The sequence below is a fragment of the Phyllobates terribilis genome, unplaced genomic scaffold (genome assembly GCF_046119375.1).
Source record: "Phyllobates terribilis strain yellow unplaced genomic scaffold, ASM4611937v1 Scaffold_3__8_contigs__length_932513732, whole genome shotgun sequence".
Taxonomy (NCBI): domain Eukaryota; kingdom Metazoa; phylum Chordata; class Amphibia; order Anura; family Dendrobatidae; genus Phyllobates; species Phyllobates terribilis.
The window spans coordinates 189536132-189552996 of record NW_027362763.1 but is presented as its reverse complement, the minus strand read 5'-3'; the positions used below and the strand labels follow the sequence as shown (position 1 = coordinate 189552996).

At 43.2% G+C, this 16865-nt stretch overlaps 1 protein-coding gene across 1 annotated transcript in view; it reads left to right on the top strand.

The window, feature by feature from the left end:
- ATP1B3 (ATPase Na+/K+ transporting subunit beta 3) overlaps positions 1-15962 on the top strand; it is a 42155-nt gene extending 26193 nt beyond the window's left edge. The window contains exons 3-7 of the mRNA XM_073674384.1: positions 8189-8293; positions 10353-10543; positions 11937-11987; positions 13287-13370; positions 15081-15962. Of these exons, the coding sequence (XP_073530485.1) occupies positions 8189-8293; positions 10353-10543; positions 11937-11987; positions 13287-13370; positions 15081-15251 (602 nt within the window). The 3' untranslated portion in view covers positions 15252-15962. The remainder of the gene's footprint in view (positions 1-8188; positions 8294-10352; positions 10544-11936; positions 11988-13286; positions 13371-15080) is intronic.
- Positions 15963-16865: the final 903 nt, after the last annotated feature.

Here is a 16865-nt window from a genome sequence, read left to right as displayed (position 1 = left end):
TTATGTGCTTGTCCACACAGTCAGGACATTTCCATACAGTAGGCAGCATTATCCCCATTGGCCCTATTTTTGATGGAACTAGAACATTGCCATTGTTACCTTTTTGTTATTCTCATGCTTTGAAAACATTGTTGCATTTATATATTGTTGGCCACAGTACAGGTATACTCATTACTGACTGCCATTGTTTCCTCATGATTTTGGTTACACAACACTTTGTATTTTAAGTTTTGGTTTTCTTGTTTTTACCTTGATATGCGACCACTTTTATTGTTGTATGATCCCAGCACACCTATTTTTTTGATTCATATTTGATTAATAAATTAATAAATGATTTGTGTTTTATATTATATTTTGACCACTTTGTCAGTTTTTTTTTCTCTCCTTGGTTCTTTTTAACTATATTTGTGAGTATAATATGTAATGAAAATTTCAGTATCATCCGCAAGCACCTCCATGGTGTCTGGAGAATGGCTAGTGACGCTGACATGTCTTGGTGCACTGTCACATGTATGTGTTTTTGTTTGGGACAGCTTATCAAAAAATCAGACAGACCACATTTCTTACAGGCATGTTGGCAAACCATGCTAAATCAATCTAATCATAAGTGATGCACGTCTGCAGCCCATGAATTTGATATGATGACATGAGCTGCATTCAGTGTTCAGCGGATTAGAAGACTTACCCCAAATTATGGGGTGCAAAATAGGAAAAAATGTTGTGTTTTTCTGTTTTTCAAATAAAATGGTGCGCCTTAATCCTTTTTATCTGGGGGGCAGTGGTGGTGGAGAGGGGGTCACACATACCGGAGTTTGGCGATGCTGCAGCCCTGTCCTCAGAAGAAGTGTTGCTGGTGGTGGCGGGGCAATGCTGCGGCGGCCCTGTTGACGGTGAGCGGATGCGAGGTTCCCTAACCTGTCCATAGCCCTGCGATGTGCTGTGCTTTGGCAAAATGGCCCCCGGAGCATGCGCAGATTGAGATCTCAGGAGACGAAATCATGTCTCTTGAGATCTTGGTCTGCGCATGCTTCGGCGGTCATTTTGCCGAAGCGCAGGGCTATGGTCGGATTAGGGAACCTCGCCTCCTCTCACGGCAGACGGGGCCGCTGCAGCATTGCACCTCCGCAGCCGCTACCAAAATCTTTTGTCTGGGACTCCAATCCGACGCCGCCCCCCAGGTAAAATCTGTAGGTTCGCATTATAAGACGCACCCTCTTTTGCCTCCCAAATTTTTTGGGGAAAAAAGTGCGTCTTATAATCCTCTGTATACGGTAATTAAAATAATCTTAAATTTCTCCAGCTTCAAAAAATAAAAATCTGTTGCCTCAATTTTTTTTATTTATTTTATGGACAAGACAAAAGGCCCCTCCCTCCCCCCTTCACCACTACATTATAAAACTGTAGTTGGTTGCACAATTGGGTGAGATCTTACATACTAGTTAGCACCGTACAGTGGCATGTAAAAGTCACCTGGTCAAAATTACTGTTATTGTGATCAGTTAAGCAAGTTGACGATGAAATGATCTCTAAAAGGCCTAAAGTTAAAGATGACACGTTTCCTTTGTATTTTAGGCAAAAAAAAATCCGTTTTGCATTTTTTTTAAATTACAAAAATGAAAATGGGCCAATGCAAAAGTTTGGGCACCCTTGGAGATTTGTGTGCTCAGATAACTTGGACCAAGGTCTCAGACCTTAATTAGCCTGTTAGGGTTATGGCTTGTTCACGGTCATCGTTAGGAAAGGCCAAGTGATGCAAATTTCTATAAAAACTCAGCCTCCTCTAACCTTGTGCCAAAAACAGCAGCCATGGGTTCTTCTAAGCCGCTTCTTAGCACTCTGAAAATGAAAATGGTGGAGGTTCACAAAGGAGGAGAAGGCTATAAGAAGATAGCAAAGCGTTTTCAAGTTGCCCTTTCCTCAGTTTGAAATGTAATTAAGAAATGGCAGTTGCCAGGAACAGTGGAGGCCAGTATAAGGTCTGCAAGACCAAACAAAATTTCAGTGAGCTGCTCGTATAATTGCTAGAGGGGCAAATCAAAACCTCCGCTTGACTGCAAAAGACCTTCAGAAAGATTTAGCAGACTCTGGAGTTGTGGTACATTGTTCTACTGTTCAGAGACACCTGCACAAATATGGCTTTCATGGAAGAGTCATCAGAAGAAAACCTCTCAAGCATCCTCACCATATAATTCAGCGTCCAAAGTATGCAAAAGAACATCTAATCGAGCCTGATGCATTTTGGAAACAAGTTCTGTGGACCAATGAAGTTGAAATAGAACTCTTTGGCCACAATGATCAAAGGTATGTGTAGAGAAAAAAGGGCACAGAATTTGTGGAAAAGAACATCTTGCCAACCATTAAGCATGGGGGTGGATCAATCATGCTTTGGGGTTGTGTTGCAGGCAATGGCACAGGGAACATTGCACGGGTGGAGGGAAGAATGGATTCAATGAAATTTCAACTAATTCTTGATGCAAACAACACAATCTGTAAAAAAAAAAAAAAAAAAAAAAAAAAAGCTGAAGTTGAAGAGGATAGATTCTACAAATGGATAATGATCCTAAACACACGTCGAAATCCACAATGGACTACCTCAAAAGGTGCAAGTAGAAGGTTTTACAATGGCCCTCAGTCCTCTGATCTGAACATCATTGAAAATCTGTGGCTAAACCTCAAAATAGCAGTGCATGCAAGACGAGCCAGGAATCTCGCAGAACTGGAAAAAATTTTTGACGGAAGAATGGATGAAAATCTCTCAAACAAGACATTAAAGACTCTTGTCTGGCTACAAAAAGTGTTCACAAGCTGTGATACTTTCAAAAGTGGGTGCTACTAGGTCGTAACCATGCAGGGTGCCCAAACTTTTGCATCTACCCAATTTTACTTTTTGTAATTTTTAAAATGTAAAAGATAAAAATTTTAAATTATATTAGGTAAAATAAATATAACTTTAGCCCTTTTAGAGATCATTTCATCGTCAACTTGTCCCTACTCAGACAGTGAAGGTTGGACTTTTAAAACCGGCCTTAGAGGAGCAAACGCCATTTTGCAGGTGAAGTGCTGTTGGTACGTCTTCAATATTCATCACCCACACCGCCACCTTCATTACTGTGGAATAAGATCTATTTTAGACGACTTTGTCACAAGGTCTATGCTCGGAAGCGCCCCACATTGGCTTCTCTGCAGCCGGTGACTTCAGTGATCGACTCCCTAATAAACACATTGCGAAACCAAACTTCACAAATCACAGTAGAGTCACGAAATCAATAAAGGCTCCATCCTGATGTAGCTCCTGCGGATGTGTCGGTACCGTTATCTAGACTTCTGGCTATTATTTGACCTCCTTTTTGAAATGTTAATCTGTGAAGGAAGAGCAGATTGCTAAACCTTGTAGGATTATTATTCCCACACTTTAGTGGGAAGCTTCCCCCTTCGGAGTGTGTTTGGTGTGAATTGGATTCCATTCTTTTTGTATGACCTCTATGAACATGGCATGCTAATACTCCTAATTCAAAGCACTGCTTTTAATAGCTTATTTTTGTTATTACATTATAATAAAGTTGAGGAGGGGGATTCAGACTGCTGGCACTTTGCAAACAAACTGTATGGTTGGAGCGGCAGTGCTTCCACGAGCACCATGCCCCCTTCATGGTTAACACCGCTCCATACTGCCCAGCACCGCACATTGAATGGCCATGGTGTTTACTACGTCACGTTCACTTAAGTAGGACGAGGCTGTAATACCAGGGAAGGCCGCTACTTAAAGTACTGAATCAATCTGGTACCAGTGATTGATGAGTTGGAGGACAGAGTGCCCCCAAATCTCTGCACAAACTGTTTTTTTAAAGGGGTTGTCCACTACTGACAACCCCCTTCTCAATCACTGTCCCCCTTATAAAAATAACTCCAGTGCCGGCACCGTTTCAGTGGCGATGGCACTTGCTCTCCTGGGCTCACCTGACATTGTCATGCGATCCCTGCAGTCAGTAGCTACATGACTGTCTCCACATTTGGACATGTCCGGAGAAAGTTAGAGCTGTGACGGCTCGCTCAAATCCTCCAGCACCAGAGGTGACTTTAAGTGTTATTTTATAAGGGGGGGAACATAGTGATTGAGAAGGGGTTGTCTGAGTAGTGAACAATCCATTTTAATCCTTGGTTTATATAATCCTGTTTAAATAGTACCTGACACAACGTCAAGAGTGGACCGTTTTTGTTTTCTGTTCCCACTGCTTCTCTGATTATTCCGTTTTTTTTTTCTTTTTTTCTTCCTTAAATCGGCCATATGGTTCCATGTACATGGGCCTTTTTTATTTGGTGTTAATTTTTAGCAATTGTACAGAGTGGCGTGGCTCAGTGTAATAATGCAAAGCTTCCTATATACACGCCTCAGAGAGGATCCTGTGAGTAGCGCACCCTTAGAAGAGACACTAAAAAATCTCATGAAATAAAATTGCCCATCTCTTTAACCATAACACAAAGTGGAATTTTCAAGGAATGAAATATAAGCAGAAAATGGACACTTTTGCCTGGTGACAGGTCCTCTGTTCCTTTTGCAGTCCTTTTTTTGGAACATCTTGGTGCTCTAATAATTTGGAGAATCCATGTTGTATCTCCGGAGGGAGCTTAGCATTGCGCTTTATCCATTTTATAATGTACTTATCCTGTTACATAAACTGTTCTCTCTCCGCAGTGCTCAGTCCGTGGATCTGTCGCCATGTGGCTTGTCTTATGTGCTGTCCGTCTGTGTTGTCATCACTATTATTAATTATCACCTGATCAGAGGGGTGTGATTTTGATTTTAGGATATTGATCATTAATGGACATGTTACAGGGAAAATTTAAGGCCTTCCTGATCACACCCTGTGAGAAGTTGGGGCCCTTCCATATGTTCGTTAAAGGGTTTTTCCCACAAACAAAAGTTCGGTTTAATCAATAGGTTAGATTGGCAGGGGAGGGCAGGGGAGGAAGGAGAAGAGTATACAGACATTACAGCAGGGGATCACAGCTGATTCTGTGAGGTAAAACATTTTCTTGCTTATTTTTAAACAATGTTTTACTTAGAAAAATCAGCTGTGATCCCGTGCTGTAATGTCTGTATACTCTTTTGCTTCCTCCCCTGCCCAGGAGCTGTGGTATGATCAGACCATGTTCCTGTACGGTCAGACACAGCCATTACACAGTACACAGCAGGGGCACATTTATAAGATTATCTCAGCACAGGAACATTTTATTTAAACACATTCAATTGTGGAAATTATTATTATTCCAAGATCTATTGATTACAATGAACTTTTGTTTGTGGGAAAACCCTTTTAAATGTTTTGTTGACCTGTTAATAATCTGTTTATCTAATGTGACTGAATCACCGTGTCCCAATTTACCTTTTCTCCTTGAATCCTCCAATCTAGTTTTCCATACTTGCTGATTATCCAGAATTTTTTATACTCCGGCATCCGTCAGGTCCCATTAATACTTGATTAGAGGGAGTTCTCCTGTATGTGTGCAGCTCACAATTACTTCTCCTTCTGCTATTTCTTGAGGCATTCTTGTGAATCTGGACTGACAAGTCTCCTTTATGTTTTCCTAATGGCCTGTGGCCGGGCCACTTCTGCGGTCTCTGACCCGAGTGCATCTGACATTTAAGCTGCATAATATGACTTATGATCTATTTTTCTTAATCCATTTTGCCTGTGTTAATGAATATCTTGTTCATTTTTTTTCCCCGCATTAATGCTAAGAATAATTTAGGGTAGATGTAACCAGCGGCTCTGTGTACACCGGTGAGCGGTGTGGTAAGGGTTGTTGCCCATATTCTGGGTAGATGCGAGGCATGGAACACAATGATGCACAATCTGCTTCTTCATTTGCCTTAGGCCCGTTGTCACACACCGTATCTATGAGCTTGGAATATGGTGTGGTTAAGGCCATTTCTCTGTGTTTCTAGTTGTTTTTTTTTGGTTTTTTTTTTCTAACATATTTGCAGTTTTTCCTGGACTTTTAAGTCCTATGGAGGAGATTACAGAAGGAAATAAAAAAAAACACAGAAAACTATATACATACTTTTATGAAACATATAGCCATGTTTTTTTGGGCAAAAAAAGCAGGAAAAATTCAATGAAAAAATGTGGCAATTTACATTCTCAGGATATTCTATGAACGTCTGTAAGGTGCAAGCCTCACCAAGGGGGTGAAATAAACTGTGAATATTGTAGAATAACTTTTTTTTTTTTTTTGTAATGGATCCGCTTTAAAATCTGTTTCAAACACTGTTTCACTGGTCTCTTCATTTGGCTATGAGCACATGGAGTTTCCATCTTTAAAGTGGGTCAGTCTTTAAAAAAAAAACACCTGAAAAATCACTTAAAGGCTTAAAAGATTCTTTCAATCCACCTCTATTGTAATACAATTTGCTCGTCATATGTTCAGTCTTTTGAGCGGTTTTTTTTTTCTTCTGCTTCATGTCTTCAAAAAAAAAAAAAACTGGTGGGAGAAAAGTAATGTCACTTTTTTGCTGCCAAACCAGATGTAAATCACTCCAAACTAGGCAATGTCCAATCAATAGACTGAAGGAAAAAACTCTTCAAAGCCTCTCCAGGAAACAAAAAACTTCTCCAAAGACTGACCCAAAAAAGGAGCGTTTCCTGAAAGTTTCCACTAGAAAACTTGTCGTTTTTGACCACCTCAAAATACCTGGTGGAAAGCAAAAAAAAAAGTGCATGTCACTTCTTCTTTTGAAGCTGATCATGATGGAATCTGCTCCAAACTCAGCTCTGTCCAAGCAAAACCATCAAGACCTGTACTTAAGGGGGGAGAGTTGCTTGAAAGTAAACCTTCAAAAATCATTCCAGGAATGTAAAAACTCCCACACAGATTTCCTGAAACAGTTTTTGCTTTAAAAAATGTCTTTTCAGTGTGAACGTAGTCTACAGAATTTGTGTGTATGGGGGATAGAAATTTGTCAATTGCATTAAGATAAGATTATCCTTTTCGTAAATTACTATTTCTGAAGCCAATAGTTTTTTGTTTTTTTTTTGTTTGTTTTTTCACTCTGATTTGAAATTTAAAAAACAAAAAAAGTAAATGATCCTTATGTGCTAGTCTCCAGGGGTCCTGCAGTGGTGTCCCGCTCATTATTGTGAGGGCAGCCGCCAATCGCGGTCCTCAGCGGGGACCTTTGCATGTTCTACACTTTAGTGCAGAGGTTACTGATTGGCTGTTAGTCATGGGAATGATTGAGACCCCATCATTATTAGTGAATTCTACATTTTTTTTTAAAATTTTTTTTTTCCTTACTAATTCTGTGCATTGGCAATGGCCTGGTGCAAACCAACAGCCCATGCCGTCACCGGGTGCCAGCCATAAAGCTACGAAATCTTTTGTGATCTGTTGTCACGGAGAGCTGCTCTGTACGACAGTGTCGTTGCTGTACACTAAACCTCTAATCCATGATTGATCAGACAAGCTAAAGACAAGTGTGCACGTAGCCTATAGGCTTTACATGATGGCCAACGCAATAATTTTTCTTATAAATAAAAAATTTAAATAATTTATATACATGTATTAACACAGCAACAAACTGATGGATTATTATGAGTCACATGATTTGGTTTATAACCACCCCCCCCCCCACCCAGGTACTGTATGTGCTGATTCTGTCCTCTTAAAGCCCCCCTTACAACCAGTTCAGTGTGCAGCGTTCATTGGCGGCCCGCACCTTCCCCCTATGGCAGCACAAAAGCTTTTCACACCAAAATTCCACATGACATCGTCAATCCCCCAGCAGGACACACACGGCTTTGTAAGACCTGACCCGCCTGTCTCCTGGGCATTGCGCACTCTGAGCACCCTATTTATAAAGGCTGTGGTCCACCTTCTACCAGATCCATACACGATTACAAAGATTTCATGGAAAACTTGCTTTGAAATGCAATTCTTCCCATGCTGGATCCTGTCACCCCGCGTTGCCTTGTCGTGTCATTCAATTCGGATGTTGATTTATTTTATGATCTCAACTCTCTTCTTTTTTATATTTTATTTAAATGTAATGAGAAATCCGTCACCACAAGAAAATGCTCTCCACTCTGGAAGTGATTACTTTTAATTGATTTTGACATAATACAGCTTGATTTAATCTTTAAATGTAACTTTTTTTTCCTTTTTTTTTCCTTTTTTTTTTCCATATTAGGTCTTATGATTTCTCCCAAATCTGCTGGCTTGGAGCTTATATTCAGCAAGAGTGATAAGGCTACATATGATACCTACACTAAGGTTCTTCACTCATTTCTAGGGCGTAAGTATATGTTTAACACATCAGTGACCTCGCTTAACTTTTGGTGAATATCTGTTTGTATGACACCAATTCTTTGCTTTGGTGGAGTGCTTACAAGCAGAACGATTAGGGTAAGAAAGGAGAGCTGCTTCAGATGACTTTATTCCCTGCAGCTTCTCTCCACGGTTTTCAAAAATTGCTCCCACTGTAAAGGTGCTTTCACATTGCATTCAGGCACCCGTTGCTGGTCCCCGGCAGGGCTTGCATCCGAACCCGCAACCCACAAGACTGGATTCAGGTGTATGCACTGACAGGGCCATAGACCTAATGGTGCCTGCAGAGCAAACGTGCGCATAGTTTTCGGGCATGTATGCCTACTAAAGGCGGACACCCAGACGCAGTCTACTACATCTGAGTATTTGCTTCCGGTAGGCGTACATGCCCGAAAATTATGCGCGACAGGGCACATGTTCGCTCTGCCGGCACCGTTAATCTATGGCCCCATCGGCGTGATCATTTAACAATCTGATTTAAAATCCGCACCAAAGCGCATGCCGTCAAGTTTTTCAGCTGCATCTTTTCTGAATGAAAGGCGCTATGTGAGACTACTTCTAAATAATGCTGTTTAGGGGATATAAGAGAATTTCTGGGTTTTTTTTTTTTTGTATTATATTTTGAAATCACATATGTAATCTAACAATTATGTATGTCAAAAGAGCGCAAAATAGGCAGTTATGCAGACAACAGGAGTTTATGGATGCGGACACTGCTCCCCCGGTCGTGTTCTGACAGCACAACACTTAGATGGGTTCAGAAATAAGGGGTCAAACTGCTGCTATATTGCAGTTTGGCAAATCCAACAATAAAACAAATAGATATGGATAACTGGGTGTACTGCGCTGCCGACGTTCCAAAAAATACAGATGTCAAGAAAGTAGAACAGGTAATGTGGTTTTAATCTCAACGCGTTTCGAAGTGCACTCCCTTTATCAGGACACCAAGTTTTCCTGATGAAGTGTACTGCGAAACTCGTTGAGAGTAAAATAGCATTACCTGTTCTACTTTCTGGACATCTGTATTTATTGGAACATCGGCAGCGCATTTTATCCGCTTCTCCATATGTATTCATTATATACTGAATGAGACCTTTTTAAATTTAATAAACCTAGATCTATAGTAGCACACATTGGTAGACCTGACTAAATTTGTTTTTGCCTTCAGCTAGCACAGTTCACACAACATTTTGGTACTGGTATAGGTGCTTCAAAATTCCCTTTGTGACCACATTGCACACCAACATTGTCCAGCTTTTCCCTTCTAGCAGACTCCTTACTACAAACACATTTGGTATAGACTTATTTAAGAAAGTGTTATGGTAAGATTTCACCTATCCACCAGCAGCGATAACTCCTATGATCGGTGAAACCATGCTGGCACTGTCATGACATAGCTGAGCTGTGTACTCTATCTCTGGAGGTCCTATAGAGAACCATTGGAGATGGAGGTCCAACACTGGCCTAGACATGTGTGATGGGTGATCACTTCTTTCTGGAATACCACTTTAAGGTGCACTACAATATGAAACACCTTGTTGCCTAACACCGAATACTCCATATTTCCTGTTGGTCTATTGTATTCATAACAATTAGGACCTAATCGTAGAATAGAGGAATTCTGCATTTTTAGCCAAGATTCCTCTTTATTGTTCCAGAAAGTCTTCGTTCTAGTCCCTCGAGGTTGGAGCAGTTTGTGCTCGGCCTTTAAGCAGTGAAATGGTTACATGTGACTTTCTTGGACCTGCTGTGATCAGAAGGTCAGTTGTTCAGCTCTCAGCAGGGCCAAAGTGACCTTCTGTCCCGCTAGAAGTGAGGCAGAAAAATATCTGCAAAGACAGCGATTTCCATCATTTTAACTCTCGGACACATAACAAGCTATTTCGTCGTTGTTGGTCTGGGTCAGATTAAAGCCCTGCTTTCTGGTATTTACACATGTCATGGATTTAGGAAGCTTGTTCCATGTTGATTGTACTAGGGTGACCCGCTGCAGTTATTTGTAAAGATGTTGTCCTTGTGTCTTCCAGCATACAACGACTCCATACAAGCTTCAAATGTGCCATGCACGCAAGGCCACTACTATGAGCAGGATGGAGTGGAGGAAAAGAAGTCTTGCCAGTTCAACAGGTCCTCGCTGGGACCCTGTGCCGGGCTTGAGGGGAATGAGTACTTTGGGTACAATGAAGGGAGCCCATGTGTAATAGTGAAAATGAACAGGGTACGTGTGTTATGAGACATTGTGGGACCGAATAGAGAATGTGATATAAATGGCATAGAAGTCGGGGGTAACACAGCCCCTCTGACATTTTATTTCTGGAGGTAGGGAGGTTGGCACAGATGTGGTTTTCTATAGTTGGATGCCCCACTGTACATTGTGTGGATGTTAGTTATTATCTTGGGGGGAAAAAATATGCCTGAATTGTACAAATGTTCTGATTTGACAACCTTCTCCATAACTTTATTAATGTGTGCATCTGGTGACATCGGCTTAACTGGATCTCTTAGACCCAACAAAGCTACTGTACTTACTATGAAAATCCATATGAGAATGGCAGTGTAATCCTTTTTAGAAGATTAAACTTCCCCTGCCCACCTAGCCTGATTGGCAGCTCCTCAGTGTCTCTCCTCCCTGCTGTTACATCTCTCACTGCTCAGTAGAAGCTGCTATTGGGCTAGGTTGGCGAAGACTGAATAGCTCTTACTCTAGCTTGAGTATGCAGGTTTTTTAAATTTAATTTTCAAAGTAAATACACCAGCCTCATTAATTCTAAGGGGTCAGTTTTATAATGTATGCACTTTGTATTGTAAAATTTTGAGAGCCAACGTTGACTAATTATTAGAGAACCTGATCATGAGACTGCCCATCTGTTGGCCTAGCTCACAGGTTAGCAACCTGCAACACCCTAGCTGAGGTGACACTACCATAATCTGTCTAAGCATACGAACAGCGTCTGCAGCAGTAGAGGGGGGGGCGCGTGGTGGCGTGTGGTGGCGTGCGCGGCTGCAGCAGTAGAAGGGGGGGCGCGTGGTGGCGTGTGGTGGCGTGCGCGGCTGCAGCAGTAGAAGGGGGGGGGTGGCGTGCGCGGCTGCAGCAGTAGAAGGGGGGGGGGTGGCGTGCACGGCTGCAGCAGTAGAAGGGGGGGGGGTGGCGTGCACGGCTGCAGCAGTAGAAGGGGGGGGGGGGGTGGCGTGCGCGCGGCTGCAGCAGTAGAAGGGGGGGGGTGGCGTGCGCGCGGCTGCAGCAGTAGAAGGGGGGGTGGCGTGCGCGCGGCTGCAGCAGTAGAAGGGGGGGTGGCGTGCGCGCGGCTGCAGCAGTAGAAGGGGGGGTGGCGTGCGCGCGGCTGCAGCAGTAGAAGGGGGGGGTGGCGTGCGCGCGGCTGCAGCAGTTGAAGGGGGGGGGGGGGGGGGGCGCGGCTGCAGCAGTTGAAGGGGGGGGGGGGGCGCGCGCGCGCGCGGCTGCAGCAGTAGTGGGGCAACCATAGGTCTTATGCAACAGGCAAGGTCACTGGGCTTATTTTAGGTAGCAGTTTCTTTGCAAATGTGATAATGTGCGTGCTTTAGTAATTTTATAGTAACGCAGCTCTGAACTAATTTATGTCTGACTGTTTTAGATTATTGGATTGAAACCCCTTGGAAATCCTAAAATAAACTGTACTTCTAAGGTAAGTGTTGCATAAGCAGCCAATAAATCAGGGGAAAGGAATGTTTCCGATAATAGGGATTCATCTGAGACCTCCCCAGTGCTTCTATTCTCTTATCACATGGGCTGGTGGCACCATTTTCCTTTTTTCTTCTGCTTACTAGAGTATGTGGGACATTTCCCACAATTCCATGGGGCACTGCTGGGGTATGCAGGACACAGCGGGGCCTGTTCCTGTGTAAGCGGCTGTAAGCCAGCACCCTTTACCCTCTGTCATACAGTCACACTCGTACTCCTTCCCTCACTGGTTTTGTTTTTCTTCAGGCAGCTGTAACTTTGCTCCGTCCACTCAGTTTGTGAGAGCAGCTGAATACACAAAGTCACCGTGGAACAAATGTTCATAAATCCTTGTAGTATCTGTGCCTTGTGGTCATCCGCTCGTGACAGACGGAGTTTCTGCTGCCTTGGGTGCACTCTGTTGAAATTTTGAGATAAAGACCTAAATGTTGGCCAAGATAGATTTGCATTTGTTCCAACACTTTAAGGAGCTCATCACCTTAGTACGTTGTATACCTAGAAGTAAATCCAAGCGAGTTCGTACCTTGCATGGTCCGGGTAGATTCACTTACAGATGAGTAAAATTGTCCTAAAGTGAAGAACAAGGTTTGAACCCAAGTCATGTTGCACACAATGAGAGAAAGGACATGGTAGACCCCTGAAATGGCACTTCCCTCTCCTTGCCTTGTGGTCCTATATATCACTGAGGACCACTGAGCAGAGAGGCCATGGGCAGATGCTCCAAGGATGCCCGGTACACAGTCATGGCAGAAGACATCTGCTCCGAGACTTGAGAGGAAGCCTATAATGGTAAAGTTCCACCTATGCTGGTGTCAAAATAGTCTTGCCAATTTGGTGCCCTTTTGAAAACCCTAAGGGATACTGCAGATGTTCATAGATCTTTTTGATCATGGACAGCAGTGCACAGATTATCCATGGTTCTCCTGGTCTGAGTGTGACAGCCTCAGAAATATGATGCTGTCGTGCGGCCCAGTGTGGGGGACCGACGGCCAGTCTGGGCATTGCTGTCTGCATTAGCCCTTAGGGTTTTCTCAGATATAGCTGACTGCTAACATCTGTTTCTCTCAGTAGCGTCAACCATACTCTACAATAAGGTTGGGGTCTCGCCAGTGTAAATTCTCTTATTCGAGAGCATCCAATCAATTATGCAAATCGCACTCTCCCACTTACTTTATTTCCAACTATATCTTCCTTGATTGACAGCTTTGCTTTACTGACCAGGACTCCCATTTCTTTTGTGCAGGCAGAGAACGTAAGCCTGCAGTATTACCCAGAGTACGGGAAGATCGACTTGATGTATTTTCCGTACTACGGCAAGAAAACCCACGTAAGTTCTGTATGAATGCTCGTTCTGTTCGATTCTTGACTCGTTACATGAACCTGAAGTGTTCTGTGACAACATTTGCTTTGGCGTTTGATTCGATGTCCACAGCATTGGTTGTAGACACATCCAGCTTAATGACCTGTGGGATCGGACCGCTTATTAAAGTGATGATGTCACAACAAATAAGACAATGTGGTACTTCAGTACTTGGTTGTAGATCATGGCTGCTAACCTGGTGGCCTCAGGGGTCAGGTGTGACTCCCAGACTGTAAGATGTGAATTTGTTGGCAGCCGTGTACAGATCGCTGTGAATGTGAGTAACTTGGCTGCTCCATTGATCTGAGTATCGGAGTTTCTTTGAGAATATGTCGTTGACTGTATGTGGTGCAGCCTGTGACCACAGCGTCCACTAAGAAGGCAGTGACTTTGAAACTGTTTTTGGTTGGAGTTGTGCTTCAAGACTTACTAATATTTGCACCTATTGTTATATAACATATTTTATGGACCGCTCTGGTTGTTAAAGGCGCTTTCCAGGTTCAGAAAACCTGTCCACAAGTTTTGTTCACCCTCCCCAGGTCCACTATAGACTCTCCGCTACTGCTCTTGGTGTCTTTTATTGGCTTCAGCGCTGTCCACATGACTTCAGCACTGAAGACAGTAACAGACACCAGGAGCAGCTGTGGACACTCTTCTTTACTCACCCTCCCCAGGTCCATCACATAGGTTTTTTTTCAAAGGGAAACTGTACAGAGAATACTCTGGCGGGGGGACAGGTTTTCTAAAATTGGAAAACCCTTTTTAATTACATGAATTTCAGTCTTCACTGCTGTTCCTAACTTGTAGTTTTTGGAATCCCACCCACCCATATACCCAACCTGCCATTAATGTAGTAAATTCTAGATTTTCCTGTGTACGCTTGCTTGGCATTGTGCCATAGATAATCACCTGCCTTATTGAAGCTACCTACATGTACATTAGGACTCCCTATATGTCTGTAATAAACCGTAGTCACGCTGCCTCCCTTCAGTCTGTACAGACATAAGTGCCATTTGCATGTTCTTTCAGCAGGAGACCTCAGACCTCAGAACCATTACTATTCTCCCCATGAGTCGGAGAATCTAAGAGTCCTTGTGAAGTTGTCACTGAGATTTTACAGCCTGACACATGTCCTATACATTGCATTGTAAGGTGCATTGCAATTTTCTCCAACAAAGGACTGAGTCTTATTGCTTCCATTCATCACCTAGTATGACAACTGCTCTGCAACGACGCCCCTTGCAGCGGCACACGGGGTGGCCGCGGCTCTGTCCTGTGCGGCCGGCGGCACACGGGGTGGCCGCGGCTCTGTCCTGTGCGGCCGGCGGCACACGGGGTGGCCGCGGCTCTGTCCTGTGCGGCCGGCGGCACACGGGGTGGCCGCGGCTCTGTCCTGTGCGGCCGGCGGCACACGGGGTGGCCGCGGCTCTGTCCTGTGCGGCCGGCGGCACACGGGGTGGCCGCGGCTCTGTCCTGTGCGGCCGGCGGCACACGGGGTGGCCGCGGCTCTGTCCTGTGCGGCCGGCGGCACACGGGGTGGCCGCGGCTCTGTCCTGTGCGGCCGGCGGCACACGGGCTATGCTGGCTTAAGCATATCCTGGTTTTGCTCCATCCAGTTTTTCTGTTTCTGTCTATCAAGCTCTCAGCGGGATATAATCATGTGTATTCTCTCGGCAGTTGAATTATGTGCAGCCGCTGGTTGCTGTGAAAATCACACCTTCCAATTCCACCGGCACATCAGAAATAGTGCTCGAGTGCAAGGTTCACGGATCCTCCAACTTGAAGAATGAAGATGATCGAGACAAGTTCCTTGGTCGAGTGATTTTCAGAGTCCAAATTAAAGATTAAAATAGGCAGCTGAACAGTGTCCAGTTGAAGACATTAGATTATTTTTATTTTATTTTTTTTTTAATATTATTATAATTTTTTTTAATCAGCCATACCTGCTTTTGTAGGACCTGAAACCATCTGGGAAGACAATGTAAATGGCACATGATTCAGGGTAGCATAACAATGTGCTTCCAGCATGATGCTTTAACCCCTTCTGTGCTCAGAGAGGCAGCTTAGCGTTTTGACAGGCCTTTCCAGCGGTGAAGAGGTTAAACTCGTCCGTGCACGCATTTCTCTGCCCCAGTGCGGAGGGGCCAGTTTACAAACAATAAAGGAATAAGTAAATTATCATTTCATATTAGGGGACCTGTAAATAGCTGATTCCGAACATAATACTGGTGGTGTTCGTCCTATTTTTGATGTGATTTTATTCCCTCCCCGAAGCCCCTCTGTGAGTGTTACAAGCTTAATGTGTTGTGCTATGTAAATATTTAATTGAGTTAACACTGGTTTAACGGTCATATCTCAAACGCCTACACAGTTTTAGGGAACAAACGAAAAAATGACAAATAAGTGAATGGTACCTGACCAACATGTACAAACAAATAAAAATGAAAAAAAATAAATAAAAAAAGGAAAGATTTTATAACCTCTGCAAGAATTGTGTGTCTTGTGCAGATGCCTTAAGTCCTGTATGAAAAAGCAAAATAAAGTGGATTTTAAAAGTGAGGCTGTGTTCTGGAGTGGATTTGTGTCAATAGCTCGCTACCCAGAGGAGATGATTACCTTCTAATGCTGCTTTATTTTTTTTTTTAATTTATTTTTTATTTTTTGCTTGCCTTAGTTTTATTCACCAAAAGCACTACATGTGAACATAGCCTGACTTCATTAAACATGTACTGTAGAAAAATCGCACCTGTAATTGCACAAAAAATGCAGGCAAACGTGCGATTTGGATGCAGAAAAACAAAACGCAGCATGTGAACATGGCCTTAGCTTTAAGTTTCAATCCCTTGACTGCAGTATTAGAGAGTGGAAACCCTAGGTCTTATTATTGGAGGGGGCTGCTGTCCTCTGCCTCCCCCTGGAGCCCGGCCTCCTCCGACTGTATGAGCACAGGCTCACTAGGAAATCGGAGCATGAAGCCATGATTACAGCAAAGGGCAGAATGGCTATAAAATACAGGTGACTAAGCCCTCGCTGAGAAGAAAAGATGATTAAAGAATCTAAATGTATATGCCGTGTTACTGTAAGGGCTCATACCCATATGTGTGAAAAAAAACATTCCGATATCTGGACCCAAAAAACGGACAAGTGTCATGCGATTGCTATGCGATTTTCTCCCCTAGCATCCGTGTGACATCCGTATGCAATGCGATTTTTACATAGGGGAATTGTCTAGGGCTTTTACAGTTTTCTATGGCAATATTCTTCACTACACATATAAATGTGTGTGTGTGGATAGAGAGAGATAGATAGATATTGTTATCTGATACACAGAATCAGGTTTGTATATATATATATTTTTTTTTTGTTAAATGAAAACTTTATTAAAAAAAAAAATTGCCGTCGGGTCCCCCGTAATTTTATAGTCTAGCAGAGGTTAAGCAGACGGCTGGGGCAGATGTTTGA